A 16,263-nucleotide genomic window follows, 5' to 3' on the forward strand; every position below is an offset into this window, starting at 1 on the left:
CAAAGGTCATATACCTGTATTCATAAAAAGCAAGGACTTCATTAATTTTGACCCTTTTTTCAAGTAGAGAAACCCCTTGATAGGATTAAAATCAAAAGCACATTAAATTATCAAGTAGATTATAAAGTTAGCCTAAAAAAAACACAAAACCCCTTAGTAACAATCGGAAATTAAGCGAAAATTGAAATTAGTAAATATATCTTTGACTAAAAAAATCAAAACAGGAAGGAGGAAACAAAAATCAGATAATAAGTCATAGATTAAAACCCAAATCGCCCAACAAAAAAAACGAAATTTCCCGTTTTTTAATCTAATGAAAGCAAACCCAGATTATAAATCAATCAGGACTGCCCAAATTTTGATCGCATAAACACAATAAACCTAAAAACAAACCCTAGAATATGAAACTAAGATCAAAAACGAAAAAACAGAAGGTAAATAATAGACAGATTCAGAGAAAGAGAGAGAGTAGAAACATTGTGGATTTGAAATTTGCTCCACTACCTTCTTGTCTAATAACCCATATATCAAGCCAAATAAACAAAAATAAAAAACAAAATAGAATAGAACAGAACATGAAACTCAAACTTACCGACAACTATGTGGAACCGGAAGATGGAGGGAGATCGGATTTCTCTCCGCATCTTATCAGATTTCTCTATGTTTCACGGTTACAAAAGCTCTCTATTCTTTATATCTGTCTCTCTAGTCGTTTTTTATTTAATATAGAGAAACACAGCATCGGGTTTAGGGTTTAGAAAAGTTTTAATATAAAGAAGTAGAGCACCGGTATTAGGGTTTAGAAAAGTTTTATTATTATTATTATTATTATTATTATTATTATTATTATTATTATTATTTTAATATTGTGCTGACGTGGGGTTTAGAAAAGTTTTAATATAGAGAAGTAGAGCACCGGTATTAGGGTTTAGAAAAGTTTTATTATTATTATTATTTTAATATTGTGCTAACGTAGAAAATTGTAGAAGCTTCAAAAGCTTCGGTTTTATATATATATATATATATATATATATAGATTTATTATAAACAAATAAATAATTATTATAACAAAAGGAATAAATTGCATTGGTATAACAACCATCAAATATAAAATGATAGCACCTTAATACAAAATTATCTTCTAACATACCAATTGTGCTATAATATCATTTGTAGTTATATGTATCAAACTATTCACATATGAATTTTAACAACAATATTAATGATTAAAATCTTTAGACAAAGTGACATAAAATTGGCCACTTTTTAAAGATAGAACTATTCGAGGAATAAAACCTTTGTTCTAATTAAAAAAAAATTGCAAAGTTCTACATCTAGACTATAAACCTTTTTGTTTCTCCAAAAAAAAAAAAAAAAAGATTATAAACCTTTCTTAGGATGCTTGAAATCTTTTTTGACAAACCTTAAAAAAAGAAAAAAGAAAAAAGAAAAAAAAATAAACAGAGTTAAAAAAACAAAGTACCATATAGATTGCAAAATTGTATGTAAATTTAATAGTCTATGATTGGAATTTACTACAACAACTTACATATATATTGGATAACAAAATAATTAAATTGAATCAAACAATTAACATATGAATTAGATCAAATATAAGGAAATTACCCCCTAAGGAAATTAGCTTAAACAAAAGGCAACAAACACATAAAATGTATTTAATTGATTATAATAAAAAATTAGAGTAAAAAATACATACCTACATGATTGTAGGTAGCAAAATGGAAGCCTAAATAAAAAAAACTGTACAATAAGTTGGAGAATGAAAAACTACACCAACGAACGGTGTATATATATACATACTCCACGTAGAAAAGGAGTCCAAGTAAAAACCAAATACTCTAAACTCCTTGAAGTTACCTAATCAAGAAGTTTAGGTTAATTAAATATTATTATTATTTTTTTAAAATACTTTATCCCAAAAAAATAGTTAACGTTATTAGCTAGATTGTTATTAGATTTTTAATTTTTTTTTTGGTTTACGTTAAAGTTAATTAAAAAAAAAACTTATGGGAAGTAGTATGTTTTTTTTTTGTTTTTTTTTTAGAGATACACTTACTTTATGATAATAATGAATTAGAGTCTTGATTTTTTGATTTCAGATATGAATAAATTAGAGTCCTGTTTAATCTAATATTAATTTGTAGTTTTTTATTTCATTTTTTTTAGAGATACACTTACTTTATGATAACAATGAATTAGAGATAAGAATGAATTAGAGTTCTAATTAATCTAATATTAATTTACCTACAATCTTACATGAAGTAGACGTGAAGCAGTTTTTTATTTCTTTATTTTTTTTAAAAGAGATAAACTACTTAATGATAAAAATGAATTAAAGTCCTTGGTAGTATACTATTCTTTTTTAGTTCTTTAAAAAAGGGTTCCAAAAAGAAATTAATACCTTTTAGCAAGCATTTGAGTATTTGAGAACATTGGTAAGCTTCGACTTGTCATTCTGACTTCTAGTACTGGGATTGGAAAGTCTTTCATCATCATCTGAAACCTGCCCAAAACACAAATAACATTTACAATTAAAATACCCAAAACAATTTTTCAAAACCCAAATTGTTACAAAGAGGGAAAAGTTGTACATGTTGGGTTCTGATTTACCCCATTTGACTGGTTGCGGGCATGATGTAAAATTTTGTAAGCCTTAACCTTGAGTTCCTTTAAGGCTATAGGGATTGTACCAAACCCTTTCTAGGTATATTGATTCTTGGCTCTCCTTGCAAGAACCTATAAAAAATTGAACCAAAGCTTAAGTATGAAAAAATTTAATAGCTAAAAACAAATAAAGATGAAATTTTTTTGAATTAGAGGGTGAAAAAATTAAATCAAAGTTCAAATTTCGGAAACTTGTACCCCTTTCTTAATTTTTCAGAAACCAAGCAATATGAAGAAAGAAAAATAAAATAGAAACTTAATTAATATCAACAATTAAATACTTATACACACATATATAGAGAGACATAACATTCACAAAAGAGTAGAAATAGAAGCTAACCTTTTTAAGAGCAAGTCTCTACAACGGCACCATCTTTCAAATAGTATTTTTTGAAAGTATGGGTGTGATTTAATTTGGGTTGTATTTTGTGTTGTTGTGTTCATAGGTTTTTGTTATGTTTTAGGATTACATTTTTGTGCTTTGGTTTTGTTCTTGTGTTTGAATTTTGTGAGTCTGTATTCTTGCGTTAGTTGCGTGTATTTTTTTTAGTTGCGTTAGTTGTGAATGAATTAGAGTCCTAATTAATCTAATATTAATTTGTAGTTTTTTATTTCAATTATTTTTTAGAAATACACTTACTTTATGATAACAATGAATTAGAGATAAGAATGAATTAGAGTCCCTTGGTAGTTTACTATTCCTTTTTAGTTCTTTAAAAATCTAAAAATTTAATAAAATTTCTGCAATTTAGTGAAGTTACGTGGCGTAACCATGACATTTAACCCAACTTTTATTTATTTTTTTTGAGAAAGAATCAAATTTTTATTATATAGTATATGATATGATATATAGATAAAAAGAAAAGCAAAAGTTTCAAAAATCTCTAATTATGTCATTTCTCTCTCCACACATACACGAAGGCTAGGGGTGTCAATGTTTGACCCAACCCGCGAACACGACACGAACCCGACACGAGTTTTTTCAGGTTAAGGTTGGGCCTTAATAGGTATGGGTCATAAACAGGTCGACCTGAAAGCGACACAATAAGAAACGTGTCATAAGTGGGTCAACCTGCGTAACCCGCAATAGACACGTTTGACACGCCAATTTATTTGTGTCAACCCTAAATGACCCACTTAACACAACCCGTTTAACTTGTATAACAAATAAATATTTATTTTATTTTAGATTTGTCAAATACCTTTTATATCCAACATATATTTTAAATTTAAAAAGAAAAGTGGGTAATTACAAAAATTTACTAGGGATATAATTGGAAATTGAAACTTTACAAACCTTAGAACTACTAATACTATTTTTTTTTTTTGGCATAGAACTTGCACAAATGAAATTGGATGAGCTTGTGGAAGATGTTATGAATTTGGACATCAACAAAGAATCTATGGATGATAATCGTGGTCATAGTCAAGATTAGTTTACTGTTTGCTCAATTTTTTCAATGTTGATACTTAGCATTTGACGAGTTCCAAGGATATTATATTTTTGTTGAACTATGTTATTTTTTTTTGTTAAATTTTGTTATTTTGAATTTGGGTTGAAGTGCATGCACTTCTTTTAGAGTGTAAAGAACTTATTTCTAGATGAATGTTATATTTTTGTTGAACTATATTATTTTGAATGTGGGTTGAAGACTTGAAGTGTATGCACTATTTTTTGAGATGTAAAAAAAATTTATTTCTAGATGGATGTTATATTTAATATTATGCAGGTTGAAATGAGTTGTGTTACATTTGTGTCAACTCAACACGACTCGTTTATTAAACATGTCAAATGGGTTGGATCAGGTCAACCCGCCTTATTAATAGGTCGGGTAAAGGTTGAAGGATTATGACACGATTATTAAATGAGTCGGGTTAGGGTTGAGTCATTTAGTCGAATACCCCTACCTCAATACAACACGACACAAACACGAAACGCTAACCCGAATTGACACCCTTAACGAAGGCTAAAGCCCTCTCATATTCATTTCCCTCTCTCTCTCTCTCTCTCTCTCTCTCATATTCATTTCCCTCGAAAACCCTATTGCACGTTTCCATCACCTCATCTCACCTCACCTCCCAATCTCTCCCCACCTCTCTCCATTTCATTTCACTCCTACTTCTTCTTCATATTTACATTTCTATCCCTCTCTTCTCCCAAAAAAAAGCACCCCCAAATTTCTAGGGCTTCTCCAAATTCCACAAATTCTTTCACTTTCTTCTGAACCGAAAAAAAATGGAATCGGAGGACGATTTCGACATGCACGACGCCCACGACTCCCATCAAAACGAAACCACCACCACCAACACCACCAACAACAACAACGATAATGAAGACGGTGTCGTTTCGGTCGAGGACGACGACTTTTATAGCGGCGACGAAGACGATGATGAAGATGGTGAGGCCACCAACGCTTTTGCTTTCGACAGCGACGACGATGCTGACGTGGCAGACTACGAGTTCATCGACAACGATTCTGACGATTCCGACGACGTTGTTTCACACCGCTACCAGGTGGCTGTTACGTAATTTTGTTAATTGGTTTCCATTTGGGTCTATTGGATTTTTTTTTTTTTTTGGCTTTAGAATACTGAGCTTTTTTTATTGGCTGTTTCATAATTTTGTTAGATTCCATTTGGGTTTATTGGAATTTTGAGGTTTTTGCTGTGGAAATGTCGGATTTTTAGAATTTTGGGTTTGTTGATTTTGATTTTTAGATTTCATTTGGGTTCTCAGATTTTTGTTGCGGTAATGTTGGTTCTTATTACTTTTTGGATTTTGGTTTTTGTGGATTATTAGAATTTTATGTTTTTATTTTTAATTGTTTTTGTTGTTGTTTAGATTTGGCTATGCTTGATTTGAATGATTAGGTTCCATTTGGGTTATTGAAATTTTGAGGCATTTTTTTTTGGTCGTGGTAATGTTGATTCTGATGGATTTGTAGTATTGGGTATCTGGGGATTTTTTTTGAATTTTGATTTTGATTTTGGTTAAGAGTTATCTGCTTCATTCTTGTTTTTTTCGTCTAGTTTGGGTCATAGGAATTGTGAAATTTTATGTTTGTGGTAATGTTGATCCTGATTTTAATTTTTAGAGAGTTAGCTTCAGTTGGGTTTAGTTGGGGTTATTGGAATTTTGAGACTTAATTTTGGTAAGTTAAATCTGCATGATTTTTGGTATTGTGTTAATTGGGATTATCCAAAATTTTGAGTTTTTTGTTGCAGTAGTGTTTATCCTGCTTGAATTTGGTTAAGTGGTTAGCGTGTCTAATTGGTGTTACGGGAAATTTTTTTATTTTTTGTTCTTTTAGTGTTAATTTTTGTTGATCATGTGAAGGAAATTTAACATGGAAGCTATTTTTTAGACCTCTAATGAAAAAAAGGAAAAGGATTAGGTACATTGTAGGCGTGGTATATTAAGTTTCGACACCGCAATTTTTAAAAAAATAGGACATGGGTATGGCAGGACATGTCTATTAAATAATTGTTAAATATATTTTCTATATATTGTTAAGCATTTATTTTTCATATAATGTTATATATATAAAAATTAAGATTAATAGTGGACAATAAAGCAAATCCATGACTCTAAAGGATGTTTAGACATTATAATACAAACCAATAATAAAGATATTTATTAATTTCCAAATGCATTATTACTATTCAGAGCATGAATGCTCCCTTTGTTTTGTGATAGGGTATTTGATTCCTCTTGTTCTCATGTCTTGGCCGTGTTTTGTATTTTCTTTTTTTAAATTTTAGAAAGGACACGGTTGAGTCATGCATGCAAAAGTGTCCTAGAGGTGTCAAGTGTCCGACATAGGTACAACACTCCAAATGAAGTGTATGTGCTTCCTAGGTTGAAATTTAATTGGGGAAATTAATAAAATGCGACCAAAGTATTGTACCTAAGTTTACCCATAAAAAAATATAGAGAAGTTTGTAATGATCTTCATAACTCCATATGGTTTTTCTTGTCCTAGAGAAAGCGTATGCTTGGGTACCTAGGGAGGTTATGTGGTGTGTTATAGAAAAGAAATGAGTTTCTCTAAAATATATTAAGTTGATTAAGGATTTGTATGATAGAGTTGTAATTAGTGTGAGAATTAGGGTTTAAGTGATAGCTTAGCGAGAATGGAATCTTTTGCGGTGCTCCAAGTTTGTGGTTCAATCAAACCCCACCTCTCCCTTCCCCGCTATCTGCCTATGAAAAAAAGTTGTAACTAGTGTGAGAACAATTAGATGCATCACAAGTGAGTATCCTATCACTATAGGATTGCACCAAGGAGCAACATTAAGTTCATATCTCTTTGTACTAGTGATGGGTGAGTGCATTAGATCGATTCTAGATGAAGTCCCTTAGTGTCTACATATTTTACAATTTTAGTGGATGACGTGAAGTTAATGTCATGTTAGAAATTTAGAGGGATGCTTTAGACTATTATTTATAATTTTTTTATTTATTTATTAATGGTGGTTTTGTGGTGTGGGAGGGGGGTCTGGGGGGGTGGGTGGGTGTCAGTGATGCTAATTTTTCTTGATTTGGTATTGGATTTATTTAGGATTATGAAAATTCATTGTTTGGGTGAATCGGGTAATAAAAATCTAGAGTCTAGTCACTTATCAATAATAATAATAAAAGGGAAAAGAGAGTTGAGGAATTTAAATTCCTCGGTTAATTATGATGGGAGATAGAGTGTTGGTAGTGTAGTAGAAATAGCAGTGGGATAGTAAAAGTCTTTATGAAGTTGAAAATGATTTCATGGAATGTTAGAGGATTGAATGCCTCTTAAAAACTTCTGGTAGTGAGAAACTTGTTACGTGAGTGGAAGTGTGATGTTGTATGCCTTTAAGAAACAAAGCTCCTTGGCATGGATAGACAGTTGGTTTGCAGTCTGTGGAGTTGTTTGTATGTGGATTGGGTGGCTCTAGATGCTGATCAGACTACTGGTGGAGTTTTGATTATGTGGGATAGGAGGGTTTTAGAAAAGTTGGAGGTTCTGGTGGGTTCGTTCTCGATGTTGGTTTAGACGGATGGGTTTGTTGATAGAGTTGATTCTTGGTGGAATTGTCATTCTTTCTCGGGTACCCCTAGTTATGTGTTTGCTAAAAAGTTGAAGGCTTTGAAAGAAGACATTACTCTGGAGTCCTCGTGAATTTGGCAATGTTGGTCGTTAGAAGAAAGAATTATTGGGGGCTTTAGAGTTATTAGATGCTAAGGAAGGGGTTCTTGGGCTCACTAAGATGGAGATAAATGAGAGAAATGGAGTGAGGTTGCAAGTAGAGTATCTTCTTTCTCTAGAGGAGATCTCATGGAGACAAATCAAGGATGTTGTGTATTAAGGACGGTGATAATAATACTAAGTTCTTCCATAAGTTGGCTAATTCTCATAGAAGGTATAACCATTTGAGTTTTTTAGAAGTGGATAGGGTGATTTATGAGGAGGGAGCAGAATTGGCTGCTTAGATTGTTCAATTTTATAAAACTCTGTATTAGGAGTTAGAAGAGTGGAGGCCTTTTGTGGAAGGTTTGGATATTGATCAAATTGGAGAGATGGAGAGGGGTTGGCTGGAGAGGAGGTTTGAGAAGGACGAGATACTATTAGTTGTCAGAGAAATGGAAGGGGATAAAGCTTCAGGTCCAGATGGCTTCTCTATGGCCTTTTTCTATCATTGCTGGAGAGTTGTGAAAAGAGATGTCCTAGCAGTTCTTTATAGCTTTAATTCCTAAGAAGAATGATGCCTCTAACATTCGAGATTTCAGACCTATCAACTTGGTGGAGAGTATTTATAAGATCTTGGCCAAGGTTTTGGCAAATCAATTGAAAGTGGTGTTAGATCAGTTGATATTTGAATCTTAGAATAGTTTTGTGGGAGGTAGACAAATCCTTGATTCAGTTCTCATTGCTAATGAGTGTGTTGACAATTGGGTGAAGAGTAAGATTCCGAGAGTGATTTGTAAGTTAGATATTGAGAAAGCTTATGACAATGTGAATTGGGAGGCACTTCTAAAGTTGTTGAATTGGATTTGAACCTGTATTTCTACGATTCAGTTTTCTGCGTTGGTCAATGGGTCTCCAGTTGACTTCTTTGGTAGTTCTAGAGGTTTGAGACGAGGAGAATGTGTTTCGCACTTGCTTTTTTGCAGGTGATACTATTCTTTTTTGTGATGCAGATGTGGAGCAAATCCTACATGTTCGGTAATTGCCTATTTGTTTTTAGGTTGTGATCGGTTTGAAGGTCAATGTATCTGAGAGTGAAATGGTTTCTATAGGGGAGGTGAATAATGTGCATGCTTTGGCAAAGATCTTGGGTTATAGGGTTGGGACCTAGCTAATGATTTATCTTGGTATGCCGTTGGGGGCATCTCATAAATCCCTCTCTATTTAGAACCCTATATTAGAAAAAATTGAATGGAAGTTAGCCGGGTGGAAGAAGCTGTATTTGTGGTAGACTGACATTGCTTAAAATAATGTTATTTAGCCTCCTTAATTTTTTATTTTTTTTTTTATCTCTTTTCACTATTCCTACATGTGGCTTACAAAATTGAGAAGTTGCAAAGAGATTTTTTGTGGGGTGATATGAAGACACATTTGTTGGGATGGGATAAGGTGTGTGTGCTTATTGCCAATGGCGGTTTAGGAATCAGGAAATTGACCACTTTTAATAAAGCCCTATTATGAAAGTGGCTTTGGTGTTTCGAGGTTGAGGAGACCTGGCTTTGGAGGAGGGTGGTAGCTTTTAAATTTGGGGAAAAGGGGGGGGGGGGGGGGGGCGACCTCCAAAGTGGGAAGGGGGTGTTCATGGGTGTGGTTTGTGGAGAAGTATCCGGATGGGTTGGGAAGATTTTAGCAAAAACGTCCAGTTTAAGGTTGGGGTGGGGAATAGAGTGAAATTTTGGATAGACCAGTGGTGTGGGGATCTTCCTCTCCATTTGGCTTTTCCGGTCTTGTACAATTTGTTGCAAAAAGAGCGGCTTCTATAGACTCATCTTTGATATGCCAAGGAGCGGGAGATGGGAAAATTTGAGATGTTCGTTTCATAATGATTGGGAGACAGATGTGGTGGATGATTTCTTTCAATTCTTGGCATCCAATTTACCTTCAACGATTGATGGTGATTGTATGAGATGAAAGTTGACAAAGAACGAGGATTTTCATCCGTTCATTTTTTCATAAGTTACATGGTTCTTCTTCTGTTGTTTTTCTAGGGAAAGACATTTGGAAGGTTAAGGCACTCTGGTTTGTCTCTTTCTTTGTTTGGACAGCTGCATGGGATAGGATTCTCACAGGGGATAACTTGTTGGTTAGGGGCTTTGATTTCGTTGATTGGTGCATTATGTGGTGGTGTTGTGGGGAGACAGTGAATCATTTGTTGTGACACTGTGGAAAGGCTTATTGGTTGTGGAGCTTTGTCTTTAAAACTTTTGGGATTTTGTGGGTTCCCTCATGTTTGGTGACATATTTTCTATTTGGTTGGTGGAATTAATTGGGGAAGCAGTAATCTCACATTTGGAATTTAGCTCCGTTGTGTTTGATGTGGTGTATTTGGAGGGAACGCAATTGGCGGACTTTTGAGGACTTGGATAGATCCGATGAATAGCTGCTTGCTCTCTTTTCTGGTTTCCGTTTTGATTGGTCTAGGGTTGGGGACTCACATCTAGTGATTCTCTCCCTTTGTTGCTTAGCTCTCTCTTTCTTTGTAATTAGTGCTTCTTTTATGTTTTTTGCTTTTCTCTCTTATTTTGTACTTTTTGATATGCTTTGTGCTACTTTGCATTTAGCAGCTTTTTGAATGTACATCTTTCTTACTTATTAAATAATAATAATAATCATCATCATCTAGAGCCTAGTTTGTCATGGTAATATCATTTTTGGTTGAATTGGGTCTTTGGCAAGTGTTACAGTGTTGGCAATGCTAAAATATTTAAATTACAGGAAAACTGGTAGAATTTTCATTTGTTTGGGCACTGCTTCTGTGAATGAACTGGACATCTGTGGCATTGTTGCTACTGTAATATTAATTGGAGTTGATTTTGTTGGCTTAAAAAAAGACAATTTTAGCACCTATCAAATAAAAAAAGGGAAAATTTTAGCAACTTATAAAAGGAACACTGGGTGAGTTTTGATATGTTGATGATTTTTGTTTGGTGATTGTTGCTTCTTTGTTGTGGACTATAAAATCTATTTTTTTTGGTTATGCTGACGTGAGTTCTTTGAATTTGAACATGATAATTTGAGGTAGTCTTAGCAATTTGTAAGTATAGGAACTTGGTAATTTGGATATGTTTTATTGAATACTTGTGGTTCTTGTGCAGAATGCTCAAATGATGCAACCTTTAAAATATAACTACGTTACATAATATGCCTAGGCTGTTCTTGAACGTAGTTGTGATGTATGGATGTTCATGAAAGTCCAGTAGCATGCTAGTTCTAACTATTCGGAAGTGTTATTTTGTCATCTGTCTATCTTAGTGGTACAAGGTTCAAAGGAATTTTACCATTAATAATATGTCCATTCCCCCTCTCCTCCTTCATGGACTAGCAGGTTTTATGAGATTATATGTGCAAATGCAATTTAAATCATTGTATAGTGAATTTTTGGGACTCCTTTTATGGAAGTTAGAAAGGTGGTGGAACCTCTTTGTCATGGTTTTAAAAACCAGACGGACCGGCTGGTTCAACTAGTTCAATTGGGAACCAGACCTTAATCCGGTCCGGTTATTATTTAAAATTGGAAATGAAAGAAAAACCAGACAAACAAGACAAACCGCCGGTTCAACCGGCATAACCGGAAACCGGTGCGGTTAAATTGGTTTTAGCATTTCTTCATAAATACTTCAGCTGTTGTGTTTTTTAACCCAAAAAAAAAAAAAAAAATAATAATAATAATAAAAAGAGAGATCTTGTTTTAGATTTAAGAAGAAGAGAGATTTTGATTTTGTAAATGTTCTCTCAAGTATGAAGTGGTGAAGCCTAAGACACCCACAATGACCCAAAAAACATCAAATTTACTTCACTTACCTTTTGCTCAAAAGAAAAAAAGAAATCAGATTTACCATATTTTTGTTGAGGAAGAACCAAAGAAGCCCAAAGATGAGCAAATTTATAATGATCTGTCTGCTTCAGTTGAGGCTTTTTTTGCTGCTCTTGCCTCTTGCACATGCACATATGAGAGAGAGAGAGAGAGAGAGAGAGAGAGAGAGAGCAAAAAGTGAGTTGGGAAAATTATATGTACAAAACTATTGTTGAACCAAACGTGTGGATGTATGGATTTCAAAATGTGTGGTAGTTGGGATACTAACGTGTAAATGTGTGGAGGGAAAAAAATATCAAGTGGACAATGATATTGCTACCCATTGGTGCATTTACTTTTTGTTATTTGAAAGGTTAAAAAATAAATAAAATATTTTATAGTGGGCTTGTGGGTTATGGGTGCTTATACATGTTTCTTTGTTTTTGTTTTAGTTGAATTGTGTTGAGTGGTGTCTAAAAGTTGGTAAGCTAAAGTTTAATATTTTACTATTATTTAATTTTTTAGTTAAAATGACCAGTTATAAAATGATCTATTTATTTATTTTTATAATTATTAATTAAATTATTTATGACGTCACCAGTTCAACTAGAAAACCGGTAACCAGCCCATTTTTCGTTTCTTTCACCGTACTGGTTTTTAAAACCATGCTCTTTGTAATTATAGGGCAAATTATATGGCAATTATAAAATCAAAGTATGCATAACTGTGTTACTTTTGAGTTTGTGCTTGTTTGTGTTGATGTATGTATGGATACTTGTGATACAAATGACTCATAGTTTTTCCTTCTATTTGACTTTCATCATATATATATTTTTTGATTGGTAACTTTCATCATATAAATTCTATTCTCTTGCCATCCAATTGTTCATAAAGACCATGTTGTCTGCTACAAGCACACACTTATGCATGTGCATGCATAATCAAGGAAAAAGAAATGAGTCTTTTGGTTGCCTTTCTTCTTCTTTTGTTGTAATTTTTTATTCTAAGTGTGTGTGGCTTCTTGTCTTAGCAAAGCTTTACCATTCTAAGTGAAGCGGATATTCATCAACGTCAAGAGGATGATATCATGAGGATATCGACTGTGCTTTCTATTTCAAAGGTTGCAGCTAGCATACTGCTCCGCTATTATAATTGGTAAAATGCTTTGACTGATTATCTAATGTGGTTCATACATAGTTTTGGAATGACATTATATTTGTTCGTACAAACTGATTTGAGCTAGTTATCAAAAAAGCAAACAGATTTGAGTTCTTGAGTAAATGTGCAAGTGCCCAAAAAAAAAAAAAAATTGTCCATTGGTTTATAAATTAAAAAGAACTTGTGTTGTGTGGATTACTTGTTTGTATCTGGTAGCCCCTTGGTTATGAGCATTGTGGTGCCTTGATGTTCTGTAGAATTTATATTTCCTTTGTATATGCAGGAGTGTCAGTAAAGTGCATGATGAGTGGTTTGCAGATGAAGAAAAAGTTAGAAGGTCTGTTGGCTTGTTGGAGAAGGCAGTTGTTGAATATCCAAATGCTAGAGAAGTATGCAGTTCATTCTCTACTATGCTATTAAAGTTTTGAAAGCTGGGGTTTTGACTACCTTGTTTATCCTTATTACAATTATGTGTGTCCTGATGTATTTTTGTTTTAACAGCTGACTTGTGGGATATGCTTTGAAACCTATCCTTGTGACAGGATTCACACAGCTGCTTGCGGTCATCCTTTTTGTAGTTCATGCTGGGCAGGTTTGTTCTATTGGAATGTCACTCTATATGATCAACCTGAAAAGTCAACTTCAGTAAAAATATATGGAAAATGGTGGCGTGTTTGATGCTTTTAACTGTCCTTATCCATAAAAAGATTATCTTTAAGAAATGGCTGCAGAGAAACAAGCAACTACCATTTGGCTAGACCAAACCTTGACCGTAATTAAATTCTCCAAGCTCAATTGAGACCCTGTTTACCTCATCTGAAGGAGGGTCCCCCTGATAATATATGATAAGGGCTTTCATTGGGCATTCTCCTGAAGATATATATTAGGCATGAAGACCATCCCAATTACAATTTATGGATACAAATAAGCGAGGAAGACAGGCAAGCAGAGATGAAAGTAGAGAGTTAACCTACAATGAGTAATTTGCTTAATAGAGATACCTCACCAGATTTAGTTACCAACATGATACTTATTTGAAATAAGATTTAGAGAATAAATGGCACAAATCTTTATTTTATTTTAATATTTTTGTGCTTAGGACACCTAGCTGTCTAGCACCTCTGAAATTCTTATCATCTGGAATTTCACTGTGACAAGGTTTGTAATGATGTTAGAAAGTTTGGATATTATTAATGACAGTAACTGATTTAAATAAGGTTTGAAATGATGACGCAAATGAGTTGTTGCCGGATCGAAAGCAAGATTCCAGATCTAATTTATAAGTTAGATATTGAGAAGGTGTACAATAATTTGAACTGAAAAGCTTTTTTTTATATTTGCTTGAGAGGATGGGGTTCGGGGAAAAATGGAGGGGTTGGATTTGTTTTTGTTTCACCATGGTTTGGTGTTCCGTACTTGTGAACGGATCTCACTCAGGTTTATGGTTTGGTGTTCCATACTTGTGAATGGAGCTCCCTTGCTATTTATTCTAAGGATGGAGGTATTGAGTAGGATGTTGAGTTGGTCAGTGGCAGGGGGCCACATCTCTGGGTTTTAGGTTGGTCTGGTGGGTATGAAGTTGAGTTGAGGATATCTCATTTGTTGTTTCATGTTCTGTGATGTATGAAGGGAGCAATTACTTTTTATTAGAATGGTTCTTACTTACTCTGAAGCAGTTATTGGATTGAAGGTTTTTTTTTTTTTTGATAGGGTTATTGGATTGAAGGTTTACCTAAGTTGAAGTAGTTCTAGTGGGAGATATTGGGGATATAGATGTACTGGGGATATAATGTATTGTAAGCTTGCCTATAAAGTAGTTGGGTATGCCTTTTGGGCTCATTAAGGCGTGGAATCTGCCGAAGAATTTGTCTGGTTGTGGTGGTTCAAGAAGATTTGTGGATTTTGGGGTTTAGAACCTGTTTTTTATAAGAAGGGTTGGGGTTTAAGAGAGTAAACATTGGATTTTTGGTTGAAAAGAGAAGGGAAAAAAAACTATAAATTTTATAATGAACAGTAACCATGAACAGTGAGTTAAACTGTAACTATGAACAGTAACCGATATGAGAAAAGAAGAAAGAAAGAAGAGATAGAGGAAAAGAACTCTTGAGGCCAGCGTGCCTCAATAATTTTATTAATAATCTAACCTCACCTAATTTCTTTCTTCTTTTCTCCTAATTTGACTGTTAAACCAAATCTTGTTTGAATGAATCCAAAGCCCATACATGAAGACCCATAAGCTAATTAAGGCTTACTTCTTGATAAAATAAAACCCATGGTCCATAACTTTGGCCCATACCCAATTGTAAAATTATTAAAATACCCTTGACTCTAGAATAATTAGATAAAATATAAAAACCTAATTAACTACAATGTACACTTGTTTTTGGGCTTTGCCTTACCCTAGGCCTCCAAAGAAGGGTTTTTTTTTTTTTTTTGATATGAGTAAATAATGAAATGGAATCCAAAAGCAAGAGCCTTGGTAATGACAAATGCCTTTTACCATAAGCTATAGGTCGCGGGTTCGAGTATGGGAATCAAACTCTCCAATAAATTAAGGGTAAGGCTGCCTACTATGACCTCTCCTAGACCTCACCCTTGGTGCAATGGCAACTGCCTTTTACCAAAAGCAATAGGTCGTGGGTTTGAGTCTAGGAATCAGCTTTTTCAATAAATTAGGGGTAAGGATGCCTACCATGATCTCTTCCAGACCTTGCAAAAGTGAGAACGTTGAGCACTGGGTAAGAATTTTTTAAATAAGGAAACAGAATACAAAGTCGTTGTACTTCCAAAGAAGATACTTATGTACTTCTTCACACATGAGGTAGCTCTTCTGTAATAAATTACTTATCAAAAAAGGATTAGCTATTTTGGTAGCCTGAATGAAGGATAGAAAAGGTAACAATTTCATGTATCAACTTGTTATTTTGTGTCTGCTCATTGGGGGAGGGTTCTTTGTGGTTGGCCTATGCAGCTGTTGAAGTGACCTTCACTTGCACCACACTGGCGAGTGATTGTTGCAGATGGCTTCTCTGTTGGGTAAAGTTGTTGGAATCTTGAAAACAAGTACTTATTGCAGTTGTGATTGCCTCCATGAGTGGAGTAGTTTTTTAATGGAGTTCATGTCAAATGTAAGTTGTGGAATATGGTGGTGCTATATGTTTGGAGATTAAATTCAGATCTACTTTGTATACTGCGAGAATATGCAAATAATGGAATTACTCTATTTTATTGTCATGGTTTGGAGCTTTGCTTTTGTAGAAGATTTTAGGGTTGGGAAGTGGTAGTTATCTGAAGGAGTAGTAACATTTGACTGTGAAACGTACCTCATGAAGCAGAGGTTAGTAGTTCAAATATCTCCTTCCCCTTCTTGGGGCTAAAACTTGTTAATGAAAAGAAAAGGCAAAT

The 16,263-nt window shown here is 33.9% G+C and overlaps 1 protein-coding gene across 1 annotated transcript in view; it reads left to right on the plus strand.

Moving 5' to 3' along the window:
- Nucleotides 1–4,704: 4,704 nt before the first annotated feature.
- LOC126690835 (probable E3 ubiquitin-protein ligase ARI8) overlaps nt 4,705–16,263 on the plus strand; it is a 36,738-nt gene continuing 25,179 nt past the window's right edge. Inside the window, exons 1-4 of the mRNA XM_050385962.1 lie at nt 4,705–5,200; nt 12,731–12,855; nt 13,142–13,247; nt 13,360–13,450. Coding sequence (XP_050241919.1) covers nt 4,922–5,200; nt 12,731–12,855; nt 13,142–13,247; nt 13,360–13,450 — 601 coding nt within the window. The 5' untranslated portion in view covers nt 4,705–4,921. The remainder of the gene's footprint in view (nt 5,201–12,730; nt 12,856–13,141; nt 13,248–13,359; nt 13,451–16,263) is intronic.

Source organism: Quercus robur, chromosome 1 (assembly GCF_932294415.1).
Source record: "Quercus robur chromosome 1, dhQueRobu3.1, whole genome shotgun sequence".
NCBI classification, from domain to species: Eukaryota; Viridiplantae; Streptophyta; class Magnoliopsida; order Fagales; family Fagaceae; genus Quercus; species Quercus robur.